Genomic DNA, 12,116 nt, shown 5'->3' on the forward strand with positions numbered 1-12,116 from the left:
ATAGTTGTCTTCTCACGTTCTCTAATCTTGCAGCTTTTTCATTAATTTATAATAGAAAATAGAAGATGAATACTACTTGATTTTGTAAAGAATGAATAGAAAAAATATTATAAAGTGCCAGTGGGGGAAGATCTGAGATAGCTTTGTGGAGGAGGTGGGCTCAAACTGCATGTTAAAAGATATTATTTGACTCATAAATTCCTAAATCTCATTATCTTCATACCATTAATAAAAACTGATCTTTCAAGTTTTCCTTTCTTGTTCTTTTTTAGTTTGTTGCTTCTAAATTTTTGTGAGGGCTCCTTTCATTAGAAATTTTTCTTGAGGGAATCAAGTGTGGTGGCACATACCTGTAATCCCAGAGGCTCGAGAGGCTGAGGCAGGAGGATTGCAAGTTCATAGCCAACCTCAGTGACTTTAGCAAGGCTCTGAGCAACTTAACAAATTTTTTATTTCTCAAAATAAAAAATTAAAAGGGCTGGGACGTTGCTCAGTGGTTAACCATCCTTGGGTTTAATCTTTGGTACCAAAAAAAAAAAAAAAGAAAATTTTTCTTGAGGCGATTTAGCTTAGTTATAGAGCATTTGCCTAGCATACATGAGGTCCTGGGTTCAATCCCAAACAACACAAAAAAAGAAAAAAATTTTTTTTTGATCCCTTGGTACCTTAGAAGGATATCCATAAGAAAGTGATTTCAGAGTTCCAATTTTCCCTTTCTTTCTCCCACTCCATCCTGTGGGATGCATCTCCTTTTCTAGGGTGATCCCTTGATGATGATGGATGAGGAGATCTCAGTGATCGATGGAGATGAAGGTAAACTTCTAAGTCAACTAGTACAATTTTGAGTGGGGTTGGAGATGGGGAATTATTGACTGAATTTTATCCTGTCCCGGGATTTCTAAGAGCATTGCCTTTGAGTAGGTTAACATACAAGCATTATCTCTAATATCTTTTCTGTTTTTCCTACTCATTGTTCTGATTTTGTTTTTTTTTTGTTTTGTTTTGTTTTTTTACCACAGCCCAGGTGACTCAACAACCAGGACATCTGTTTTGGCCGCCAGGCTCTGCCCTAACAGCTAGGCTTCGGCGCTTAGTAACAGCATATCAGCGCAGTTATAAGAGAGAACAAATGAAAATTGAGGCTGCAGAACGTGGGGACCGGCGACGGAGGCGTTGTGAAGCAGCCTTTAAGTTAAAAGAAATTGCACGACGAGAGAAACAACAACGGTAAACCACAGCTGAAAATTTGAGCTGAGCTATAAGTTTGTCTTTGGAAGAATTTTTTTTTTAAGTACAGAAGAATCATCTTTGCCTTGAATTGTTACATCTCTGGCTCTTGAGAGTCTTGCTTATGTGGAAAATAACCCCAGAAGGATCTCCTGTGTTGACATTCTCACTAAGTTAGTTGCCTATGTCGTTTTCCCCCTTCGTTTGGTGTTTTCTACATGTTATGTAATACCTCCTCACTGCCTCTTCTGTATCTTTCTTTTTTGTTTGGTTGGTAATTTTGTTAGCCTGTATATTTTCAGGTGTTGTAAACCATTCTAAGTAATAATCAGTTTTCACTTCTTCTAAATCACTGTTGTCTTTATACTGTTCCCTTTATAGCTGGACAAGGCGTGAACAAACTGATTTCTATCGAGTAGTTTCTACTTTTGGTGTGGAATATGACCCTGATGCCATGCAGTTCCATTGGGATCGTTTCCGTACTTTTGCTCGACTGGACAAAAAAACAGATGAAAGCCTTACCAAGTATTTCCATGGTTTTGTGGCCATGTGCCGTCAGGTGTGCCGCCTTCCTCCAGCAGCTGGAGATGGTAAGATTAGAGAATCTAGGGTGAGTGGTAGTGGATGGCCACAGAACAGCTCTGGTTCACTTCTCTTTCTACTCCTATCTTACAGAACCCCCAGACCCAAATCTGTTCATTGAGCCCATCACTGAGGAGAGGGCCTCTCGGACTCTATACCGAATTGAGTTGCTTCGGCGCTTACGGGAACAAGTGTTATGCCATCCCCTTTTGGAAGATCGGCTGGCATTGTGTCAGCCTCCAGGTCCTGAATTGCCCAAATGGTGGGAGCCTATTCGTCATGATGGAGAGCTTCTACGAGGGGCAGCCCGCCATGGGGTGAGCCAAACAGACTGCAACATCATGCAGGACCCAGACTTCTCTTTTCTGGCTGCCCGTATGAATTATATGCAGAACCATCAGGCAGGAGCACCAACTGCATCCCTATCACGCTGCTCTACTCCACTGCTACACCAACAATATACCTCTCGCACTGCCTCACCATTGCCTCTGCGCCCAGATGCTCCTGTTGAAAAGTCACCAGAGGAGACAGCTGCCCAGGTCCCCAATCTGGAGAGTCTGACTTTAAAACTAGAGCATGAGGTGGTGGCCAGGACCCGACCAACCCCACCAGACTATGAGATGCGAATAGCCCCCTCTGATACTTCCCCTCTGGTGTCCCGGAGTGTTCCACCAGTCAAACTGGAGGACGAGGATGATTCAGACTCTGAATTGGACTTGAGCAAGCTGTCACCATCATCCTCTTCTTCCTCATCCTCATCCAGCTCCAGCTCCAGCACTGATGAGAGTGAGGACGAGAAGGAAGAGAAGCTAAGTGAGTGCATGTGACAGGCTGTCGGAACTCTTCCCTATTTCCCCCTCTGCTCTTTTCTTTCTTTTCTAAATGCATCCTCTTGAGAGAGATTCAGATTTTGAGTTGATAAAATGTCCAAAGAGATCTGTTATTCATTGGGCCTTTATTCAAAGCTCACACAATACCATTCACATTTAACATTATTCTACCATATTTGCTCACATGTTCTATGTGATCTCTAGCTGCTGACCGGTCCCACCCCAAACTCTATGATGAAGAGAGTCTCCTGTCCCTCACTATGTCCCAAGATGGATTCCCAAATGAAGATGGAGAACAAATGACCCCTGAGCTTCTGTTACTGCAGGAAAGGCAAAGAGCTTCTGAGTGGCCCAAGGTAACTTACAGCTTAATTTCTAGACATGCTAGAGTAAGAAGTAAAATGTAACATTATATACAAGAACTGATGGTTCTGGATTTTGAGTAGTTGTTTTGTTGTTATTTTTACTACATTTAATGCTATGTGGTTTTTCATGAAACTCCTTAGTTGCTTTAGGGATCTGATATTATTATCTCCCTCCTTTCTGCCTTATGATTTTACCCATCATAGTAATGACGGCATTGTTGTATGTCAAAAATTGCATAGTGTTCAAAACCTTAAAATGGTGTTTATTTCTTTTTTTCCCCACTCAGGATCGTGTCTTGATAAACAGAATTGACCTCGTCTGCCAGGCTATACTCTCAGGGAAATGGCCTTCTAGCCGCAGGACCCAAGAAATGATAACAGGAGGAATTTTGGGGCCAGGCAACCACTTACTAGACAGTCCCTCATTGACTCCAGGAGAATATGGTGACTCTCCTGTCCCCACACCACGAAGTAGTAGTGCAGCTTCCATGGCAGAGGAAGAAGCATCTGCAGTCACCACCGCAGCAGCTCAGTTCACCAAACTTCGTCGAGGCATGGATGAGAAGGAGTTTACAGTTCAGATCAAAGATGTAAGATCAGCATTTAGGTAGTGGGAATTGAAGAAGGAAGCTGTCATCCTTATTAACTAGTTTCACTAGTAGGATACTAAACATGTTTGGTTAACTAACTATAAAAAGGAAAGGAGAAAAAAATATTAAGAGCTCTTAAAGATACATTCCGGGAAAGTCATTGAAATAAGGGAAGGGATCTCCTGAGAAATAGATTAAAAGAATGTTTAGTTTGTTTTGCTTTTGCAGTACTGGGGATCCAACCCAGGACTTTTTGCATGCTAGGCAAGTGCTCTACCACTGAACCATATCCTCATCCCAAAAGAAATAGTTTTTAAGGAAACATGCAGCACTAGGCTTTTAGGAGGCTAAGCTTGATTTAAAAAAGATAAAAATCCAGAAATCCAGTTTAAGGGAAGGTTTTGTTTTGTTTTAGTTATGGACAGACTTTTATTTATTCACATGCGGTGCTGAGAATTGAACCCAGTGCCTCACACATGCTAGGCAAGCACTCTGCCACTGAGCCATAACTCCAACCCCTGGGGGAACCTTTTTAATTACCTGAGTATTGTGAGCCTCTCACTAAGAAAGAAATCATTCCTGCTGAAATTAAGCCAGTGTTATTTTGTTTTATATGTGAAAATTTTTATTTTCCTGATTCCCTTTCCTTTTGAACCTTACTAGCCAATCATTAAGTACTGAAAGAATAAAAAGTTTTATAAATTAGTATGTGACAGGATAGTGGGATTTTTGCCCCTGTGATGATGCATTGCTATGCTTATACTGACATACCAGGTAGGAGGCTGTAAAACTGTTTTGTGTGTTACAATGAATTCTGCTTCTCAGAAATTTATCTAGAGGCCCTAAGTAGGTCAAGAAATGAAATCTTTCTAAAGAAAAGGTTTTATTACATATATGATTTCTACCCATTAATCAGCTGGCCTTCCCTTTCACCATCACTGAACCAAAGGATGATGCTTAGCCCAAGTCGTCTCCCCAAGCTTAATCTTTACCTTTAAAAATATGTGCCATATGATGTTTTGGCTGGGTGGGTTGTCTTCCTAGGAGGAAGGATTGAAGTTAACATTCCAGAAGCACAAATTGATGGCTAATGGCGTAATGGGAGATGGACATCCACTGTTTCATAAGAAGAAGGGAAACAGAAAGAAGCTAGTAGAGGTAAGTGATAGGAAAAAAAAATCTTTAACCTCATAATTAGACAAGGTCTTTTTATTATGTTAAGTAATTGGTGAAGGCAGTTGGGATTGAGGGACTAAATGATGATTGAGTTGTGACTACCATTGGCTCTGTTACCCCTCCCTTCCTGCCCCAAAGAAGAGTATGTGCTCATGGGGGTGGATTCTGGGTTTGCAGCTGGAGGTGGAATGCATGGAAGAACCTAATCACCTTGATGTGGACCTGGAGACCCGGATCCCTGTCATCAATAAGGTGGATGGTACTTTGCTGGTGGGTGAGGATGCCCCTCGCCGGGCTGAACTGGAGATGTGGTTACAGGGTCATCCAGAATTTGCTGTTGATCCCCGATTTCTAGCGGTGAGTTACAGTTCCATCTAGCCAGATTTTAAGACATTCTCTTGGTGTTTAAGCTTTATGTGAGAGAAAGCATGTGTCATATTTTTTCTGCATCTGCAAGGTAAGGATGATAATACCCAATCATGGGCATGTTAGCGCAGGCCTGTAATCTCAGTGACTTGGGATGCTGAGGCAGGAGGATCACAAGTTCAAGGCCAGCTTCTACAACTTAGAGAGAACCTGTCTCAAAGTAGAAAGGACCAAGGATGTAGTTCTTTGGCAAAGTATTTGTGGGTTCAGTTGCCAGTACCAAAAATAATAACCAGTCTTTCTTCCTCATAGAATGGTTGTGGGGATCAAAATAAAATAGTGTTAAAGCACTTATTAAACTAAATGCTAGCCAGTTATTTACTATTAAACTACTACATAAACCACCTAATTTTGGAGGAGAGATCCACTTGATGGCAGTTTTCCACTAGGACTAGTCCTTTATTTATGCAAGAAGCATTTATTGCCAAATACATTAGTACCTTGCAATTATTCCAGAGGTGATTTCCATTCCTCTAGTGTAACTGATACTTTTCTATTACAGTATATGGAGGAGCGCAGAAAACAGAAATGGCAGAGGTGTAAAAAAAATAACAAGGCAGAATTGAACTGTTTGAATATGGAATCAGTACAGACAGCTAACTCTAGGAATGGAAAAAAGGTAAGACTGAAGCACTACCACTTTAGACTCACTCTAGTTGTCAAGGGCTTTTAATGATTATTACGACTGTTTATCTTTCCTTCAATGGATGTTTCTGAGTGAAATTACCTTTGATTCACCAGTAAAAAAATCTGGAATATATTTATTGGTATTCTTGCAGTTCTGTGTATCTTCAGCTCTAATTGAGTATAAAGTACTAAACATTTAACTTTAGTATTTTAAACATATGAAAATATAAGAATTAGTAAGATGTTAGAACCTTCAGGGCTTATTCTGCTCTTCTCAAAAACTAAGATTCTTGGCAAATCCTTGACATTTGAATTTCTACACCCTCAAAAGTTGGGGGGGGGGGTGTCTTTTTCTTTGTGCAGTGCTAGGGATTGAACCCAAGGCCTCACACATGCTAGGCAAGTGCTCTACCATTGACCTACATCCCAAGCTGATTTTTTAAATTCTTTTATGATCCTACATATTTTAGATGTGATTTGTGGGACCTATTTATTAAAATAGTCATGGGGTTTCCCAATATGAAGTTGAGAATTACCAACAATAATGTCAGTAATAGAAAATTAATTTTGGTTAGTAGGTTATACCATATTTCCAAATGTACTTACCCTTGTATCTTCATTGTAGAACATTTGGTGGATTAAGTACTTATTTTACCTTCTTTCCATCAAAAGATAACTGCAAAAGTTTCTCTGGTTATATTTTTTTAAACATATATAATACATATTATGGTAGCATGTTGGGCATGGTAGTACACACAAGTAGTCCCAGCAACTTGGGATGGTAAGGCAAGAAGATCACAGGTTCAAGGCCAGCCTCAGCGTCTTTTTTTTAGGGGTGGGGTATGAGAGATTGAACCCAGGGGCTCTTTACCACTGAGCTACACCCCCTTTTTTCTTTTTTTTTAACTTGCTTAGGGCTTCACTAAGTTGCTGAGGCTTCCCTTGAATTTGCAATCCTCTTATCTCAGCCCCCCAAGCTGCTAGGGTTACAAGTATATGCCACCACACCTGGCCAGCCTCAGTATCTTTTATATAGTCTTTATAAACACACACACATGTGCAATAAGGACCTTTACCCCAATATAACCTATTCTTGCCTCAAATACATTTTTCCCCAATCTCTTATGGTCATACAAAATCATAATATGACTTGTACATTTTTATAGAGACAAGGTTTCACATCAGGCATGTTGGTGCATGCCTATAATCCTAGCAACTCAGGAGGCTGAGGTAAGCCAGCCTGTGCAATTTAGCAAAACCCTGTATCAAAGTAAAAAGGGCTGGGAATACATAGAGCTAAGTGGTAGAGTGCCCTAGGTTAAAACCCCAGTACTGCAAAAAGAGAGAGAGAGAAATAAGACAGATTGAGACCAATGTAGGGTCTGGCTGTGTTGCCCAGGCTGGCTGTAGACTTCTAGGCTTGGTGATCCTGTTGCCTCAGCCTCCCCAGTAACTAGGAGTGTAGCTGTCTGCCACCTTGGCCAGCACAACGTTTTTTTGTTTTTTGGTTTTTTTTTTTTCTTTTGGTATAAGGGATTGAACCCAGGGGCACTGAACCACTGAGCCACATTCCTAGCCCCCCGCCCTTTTTTTTTTTTTTTTTTTTTTTTTTTTTTTTTTTTTTTTTTTTTTGGGCAGTGCTGGGGATTGAACCCAGGGCCTGGTGTATGCAAGGCAGGCACTGTACCAACTGAGCTATATCCCCAGCCCCCTAGCCCTTTTTGTATTTTGAGATAGGGTCTCGATGAGTTGCTTAGGGCCTCACTAAATTACTAAAACTGGCTTTGAATTTGCAATCTTCCTGCCTAAGCCTCCCAAGCCACTGGGATTACTACAGGCATGCACCTGACAAAAAAATTCTTGATGTAGAATTAATAGTGAATGTAGCACTATACTCTGACTGGAACCTGCAGGATTTTAGACATTATTACAATTATATTTTTAAAGCAGTTCTTCTTTTTCTTTTTCTTTTTTTTTTTTTTTTTTTTTTTTGGAGTCAAAAATATATGTTCCCATGTCAAATGTGAGGCTTAGATTGGAAATAAAGCCTAGAGACATATTTACCAATTTCAAGAGTTTAAGCTAGTATACCAAGTATTATGCTTAGGCCTATTGCAAAACAGAAGCAGTAAAAGTAATGACTTTCAGTCTCAACATAATCAAAATTTATAGTCAGAACATCTAGAAGAAACCATTTACAATTCAGATAAGTAAAGGTTTTTCTTTTTTAATATGTATTTTTAATTGTTGATGAATCTTTGTTTTATTCATTTATGTTTATGTAGTGCTGAGAATTGAATCCAGTGCCTCACACATGCCAGGCAAGCTATCTACCACTGAGCCTCAATCCCAGCCCCAAGGTTTTTTGTAATATGAAAAAATTATTTTAATTTGGTGAGAAGCTACCCACAATTCTTTTGGTGTTCTCAACATCCAGAAGTCTTAACATGATCCTGCTCTGATGTGGAAATAGATAGTTATAAATATCAGCATAGTTATGCCACACTTCACATGATGAAATCATATGAACACCCTGCTTTCCAGTAAACATTTAATTTTTTTTCTATACACATAAGAAATCATTCACTATCTTACCCAGATCCCTTAGCAAAGGTAAGCATTTGTGAAATGGTGGGATGTAATGTAGGTACAGTGTAGTCAGGGAAAGAGAAAAAATTCCTGGTTCACATGATTAAATTATCCATTTTCAGCATCAGACTGCATCAACCAGCTAAGTCTGCCATTTCCTTCTCCCTACTGCCATCAGTCAAGCCTAGTCTGACTTCCTATTTTGCCTTTCCTAATCCTTGCCCCGTTCTTTCTCTTTACTATCTTCTGTTCCCTCTTCCCAGGGTCACCACACTGAAACAGTGTTCAACCGAGTTTTGCCAGGGCCTATTGCACCAGAGAACAGCAAGAAGCGGGCCCGTAGGACACGACCAGACCTTTCTAAGATGATGGCCCTGATGCAGGGTGGAGGCACTGGTTCCCTATCTCTGCATAATACCTTCCAACACAGCAGTAGTGGCCTACAGTCTGTGTCATCTCTGGGTCACAGCAGTGCCACTTCTGCATCTTTGCCTTTTATGCCATTTGTGATGGGTGGTGCAGCATCATCCCCTCATGTAGACTCCAGCACCATACTTCATCACCACCACCACCACCACCCCCATCCCCACCATCACCACCATCACCATCCAGGCTTGAGAGCCACTGGCTATCCCTCTTCACCAGCGACAACCACCTCTGGTACTGCCTTGAGGTTGCCACCACTGCAACCTGAGGATGACGAAGATGATGAGGATGAAGATGATGATGATTTATCTCAGGGCTATGATAGCTCAGAAAGGGACTTTTCACTCATTGATGATCCTATGATGCCAGCCAACTCAGACTCCAGCGAAGATGCTGACGACTGAAGTCCCAGCATTGTCCCCATGGCTTGGGTGGCTGCTGTACTTTCATTTACTCTGGCCCTTGGACTCTGGAAAAGTGGGAGGGGCAGGGGAGATGTGGGGAAACCCAGGACTCCAGGAGGTGAAAAGTTAAAAGAAAACTTGTACCTGATTGCTCCCAGTTTTGAGAGAATTGGGTGGGCAGGGGAACTCCTTAAATACGTGACCACTTCCTCATTTCTGGGGAAGGAAAGGAGACTAGAGCAGCTGGTGCGCTCACCCCTCCCTAAGACACCTCCATTAACTACAGACTATGTAGCGCTGGCCCTAGCCTCTGGCAGAGCCTGTTCCTGACCGAACTGTGGATATACAGCTGGAGGGTCAGGAACTGTTACCTTCCATCCCCTTGGCATTAATAAATTTAAGTTAATCCTTTTCCACTCTTCCTCGTTCTATATTTGCTCAAATCCAATGTAAGTATTAATTTTAACATGGTGGATAATTTTCAACACCTAAAATTCAATGTTGTTTGTACTGTCACCTTGGATAGAGCAGACAAGTTGCACTCATCTAAAGGGTATACATAAATATGAAGTGTCTGGTTAGCTAAAGGCGAGGGAATGATTTGAGATAAGTAGGCAGAATGTTCCAAACTTCAAGGTCTTAGAAAAAACAAGGACGAATTTCATTAAACACGTATATTTTGTTTCTAATTAACTGAAATAATGGGGCTTTTAGGGAAGCCATAGAATGGTTATCACTTCATGAAGTGCAGCAAGGAGAATGGCTGAAAGAAAAGATGCTGTCACAACTTTGGCCTAGGGACGGGGTTTGGAATAGGAACTTAAGGTTTTTGGCGGCAAGCCAATTCATCTCAGCTCAAACTGAACCCTAAGCATTTTATTTTCCTTTATACTACCAAGTCCCTCCCCTTAGCATAAGTCCTAGTTTGTCGCGAGAGTGGGCTCCACCTCCCTGGCCTGAGCTCTACGTCCGCTCGGAGCACTGGACCTAGCACCAAGGATTCAGTCCTGGAGCAGTAGAGACTTCGCTTCCCCACCATTTCTAGGAGGAGCTCATAGCCAATTCCACTGTAGTCCTCCCTTTCCTATCCCACGCCAGATTCCGCTCTTTCCGCTACCCTTTCTTTCCCGGTGGGTGGGGCCCTTACACCAGCGCGCGGCAGCTCCGGTAGGGCAGGGCCTGCCTTCAGGCCTCCCATCTTCGCTTTACCCAGCAGCTATAGCCTTGGCAAATACTCTGAGCTCCTGGAAACCGCGGCCAGGCGGAGAGTAAGGGTGGGGGCAAAGCGTCACGTGACAAATAGACTAGCTTGTGGCGGTGGTGAAGTTGACAAACCCCGCGAAAATCGACTCTTTCTTAGCTGCACATTTTGTTGATTTCCTCCACTTTTCCCTTTTTCTATGCCCACCCTCTCCACGGAGACAGAATTGAAAACAACAACAACAAAAAAAAAACACCTAAACTCTATGGGGACCCGGAAGCGGAAAGGGCATTTTTGAGGTTGATACTTCCGGGTCACTGAGAGAGTGCGGGATTCCGGGGCCGAAAGCGGGTGGCTGAGCTGGGACCTCGCGTGATTCTCGGAATCCGAGGAGAAGCGGTGTCCTGGGCGATGGCTGTGACTTTAGACAAAGACGCTTATTATCGGCGAGTTAAGAGACTGTACAGCAATTGGCGGGTAAGGAAGATCCCGTAATTTTCCCCAGGGAGTCCCCCTCAGCCATCCCATAATAACCCTGTTCCTCGGCGCCCTTTTTTCTCTTTCGGTAAGAAATTCCCGGGTTTAATGTCGCGCCCTTTTCGTTGCTTTCGCATCACTCACCGCAGGGGGCAACCAGTGCCACTGGTAATAGGGAATCCCCCGTAATTGCCCTGTGATCACCATCTTCCCCGCGTGCCAGCCCGGGTCATGCATAACAGCCACCTCTCGCCGTCTCTTCCCGCCCTAGCAGAGGCAACATCTTTCCTTCCCACTCAAATCACGCATTGCTCCCCCTCCTGCGTTGTTCACACACCCCCACGCACTCTCTGCCGGTCCAGAACCACAATATTCCACGCCAGGTCCCGCCAGAATTACAACCATCTTTGTAAAGAAGTGATGGAGGGGCAAGGAGAATGTGGGTCGAGCCCTTTGCTTTTATCGTTTGCGGGCCTTTGCTGGAGTTAAGAAAAGAAATAATGCTCACACGCAACTGCTTCGTGTTTTAGGCCCTGCCGAGGGTAACAACAGACCTAACGCCGAAAACCCTTAGGCATTAGTAATACAAAACCAAACCAAAACAAAAAACAATGTGATGCCTAAAACCTTATTAGTTTCCCGTGCTGTAGGTATCCGGGGCACGTGTTCAGAAAAACCGTGGCAGTTCCTAGTCTTTTATTAAAGATTGGGCAGTTTTGCTGCTTTTAAAACGTACATAGTTAAAACATTTTTAACAATAGTAATTTATTAACTGAACAAACGTTTGATTGCATGCTGTGGTGCAGCCTGAGCTGTATAACCTGTCTGGCCTCCAACCCTGCTATAAAGACTTTTTTAGAAACCTGAAAATGTTCTGACAAAAATTAACTGTGATTTCAGCGTTGCAAATTATCCTTCAAATTGATCCTTTGCTGAAGAAAAGCTATAAAAATTGGTTATTTTCCTGCCATTCATAAAAAACATATTTGTGCATGTTTTATCTTTTGAGGCTAAATGCATTAGATAATTGAAGATAAAATGGATTCTCTGTTGCATTTTATTAAAAGCAAAAATAAGAACTCCATGCTCTATGAATGTGGATCCTAAATTTTATTTTGAATATTTTCCCTGCATGGTACTGGGGACTGAACCTAGGTGGGCCTTACCACTGAGCTACACCCCCAGCTCTTTTTATT

General features: G+C 42.2%; 2 protein-coding genes across 10 annotated transcripts in view; both read left to right on the plus strand.

Annotated features, from left to right (window-relative positions):
* Positions 1 to 9,653, plus strand: part of CHD8 (chromodomain helicase DNA binding protein 8) — a 65,280-nt gene extending 55,627 nt beyond the window's left edge. For 8 of the 9 annotated variants that reach the window (XM_079128683.1, XM_079128686.1, XM_079128687.1 and 5 more), the window contains 10 exons: positions 759 to 813; positions 1,020 to 1,227; positions 1,609 to 1,817; positions 1,903 to 2,622; positions 2,844 to 2,995; positions 3,292 to 3,594; positions 4,639 to 4,752; positions 4,948 to 5,127; positions 5,699 to 5,815; positions 8,676 to 9,653. In XM_079128683.1, the coding sequence (XP_078984809.1) occupies positions 759 to 813; positions 1,020 to 1,227; positions 1,609 to 1,817; positions 1,903 to 2,622; positions 2,844 to 2,995; positions 3,292 to 3,594; positions 4,639 to 4,752; positions 4,948 to 5,127; positions 5,699 to 5,815; positions 8,676 to 9,242 (2,625 nt within the window). In that variant the 3' untranslated portion in view covers positions 9,243 to 9,653. The remainder of the gene's footprint in view (positions 1 to 758; positions 814 to 1,019; positions 1,228 to 1,608; positions 1,818 to 1,902; positions 2,623 to 2,843; positions 2,996 to 3,291; positions 3,595 to 4,638; positions 4,753 to 4,947; positions 5,128 to 5,698; positions 5,816 to 8,675) is intronic. The other variant, XM_079128688.1, reaches the window with a different exon arrangement.
* A 1,088-nt stretch (positions 9,654 to 10,741) lies between these two features.
* SUPT16H (SPT16 homolog, facilitates chromatin remodeling subunit) overlaps positions 10,742 to 12,116 on the plus strand; it is a 33,238-nt gene continuing 31,863 nt past the window's right edge. The window contains exon 1 of the mRNA XM_079128694.1: positions 10,742 to 10,920. Within this exon, the coding sequence (XP_078984820.1) occupies positions 10,855 to 10,920 (66 nt within the window). The 5' untranslated portion in view covers positions 10,742 to 10,854. The remainder of the gene's footprint in view (positions 10,921 to 12,116) is intronic.

The sequence above is a fragment of the Sciurus vulgaris genome (assembly GCF_902686455.1).
Source record: "Sciurus vulgaris genome assembly, chromosome: 2".
NCBI lineage: Eukaryota > Metazoa > Chordata > Mammalia > Rodentia > Sciuridae > Sciurus > Sciurus vulgaris.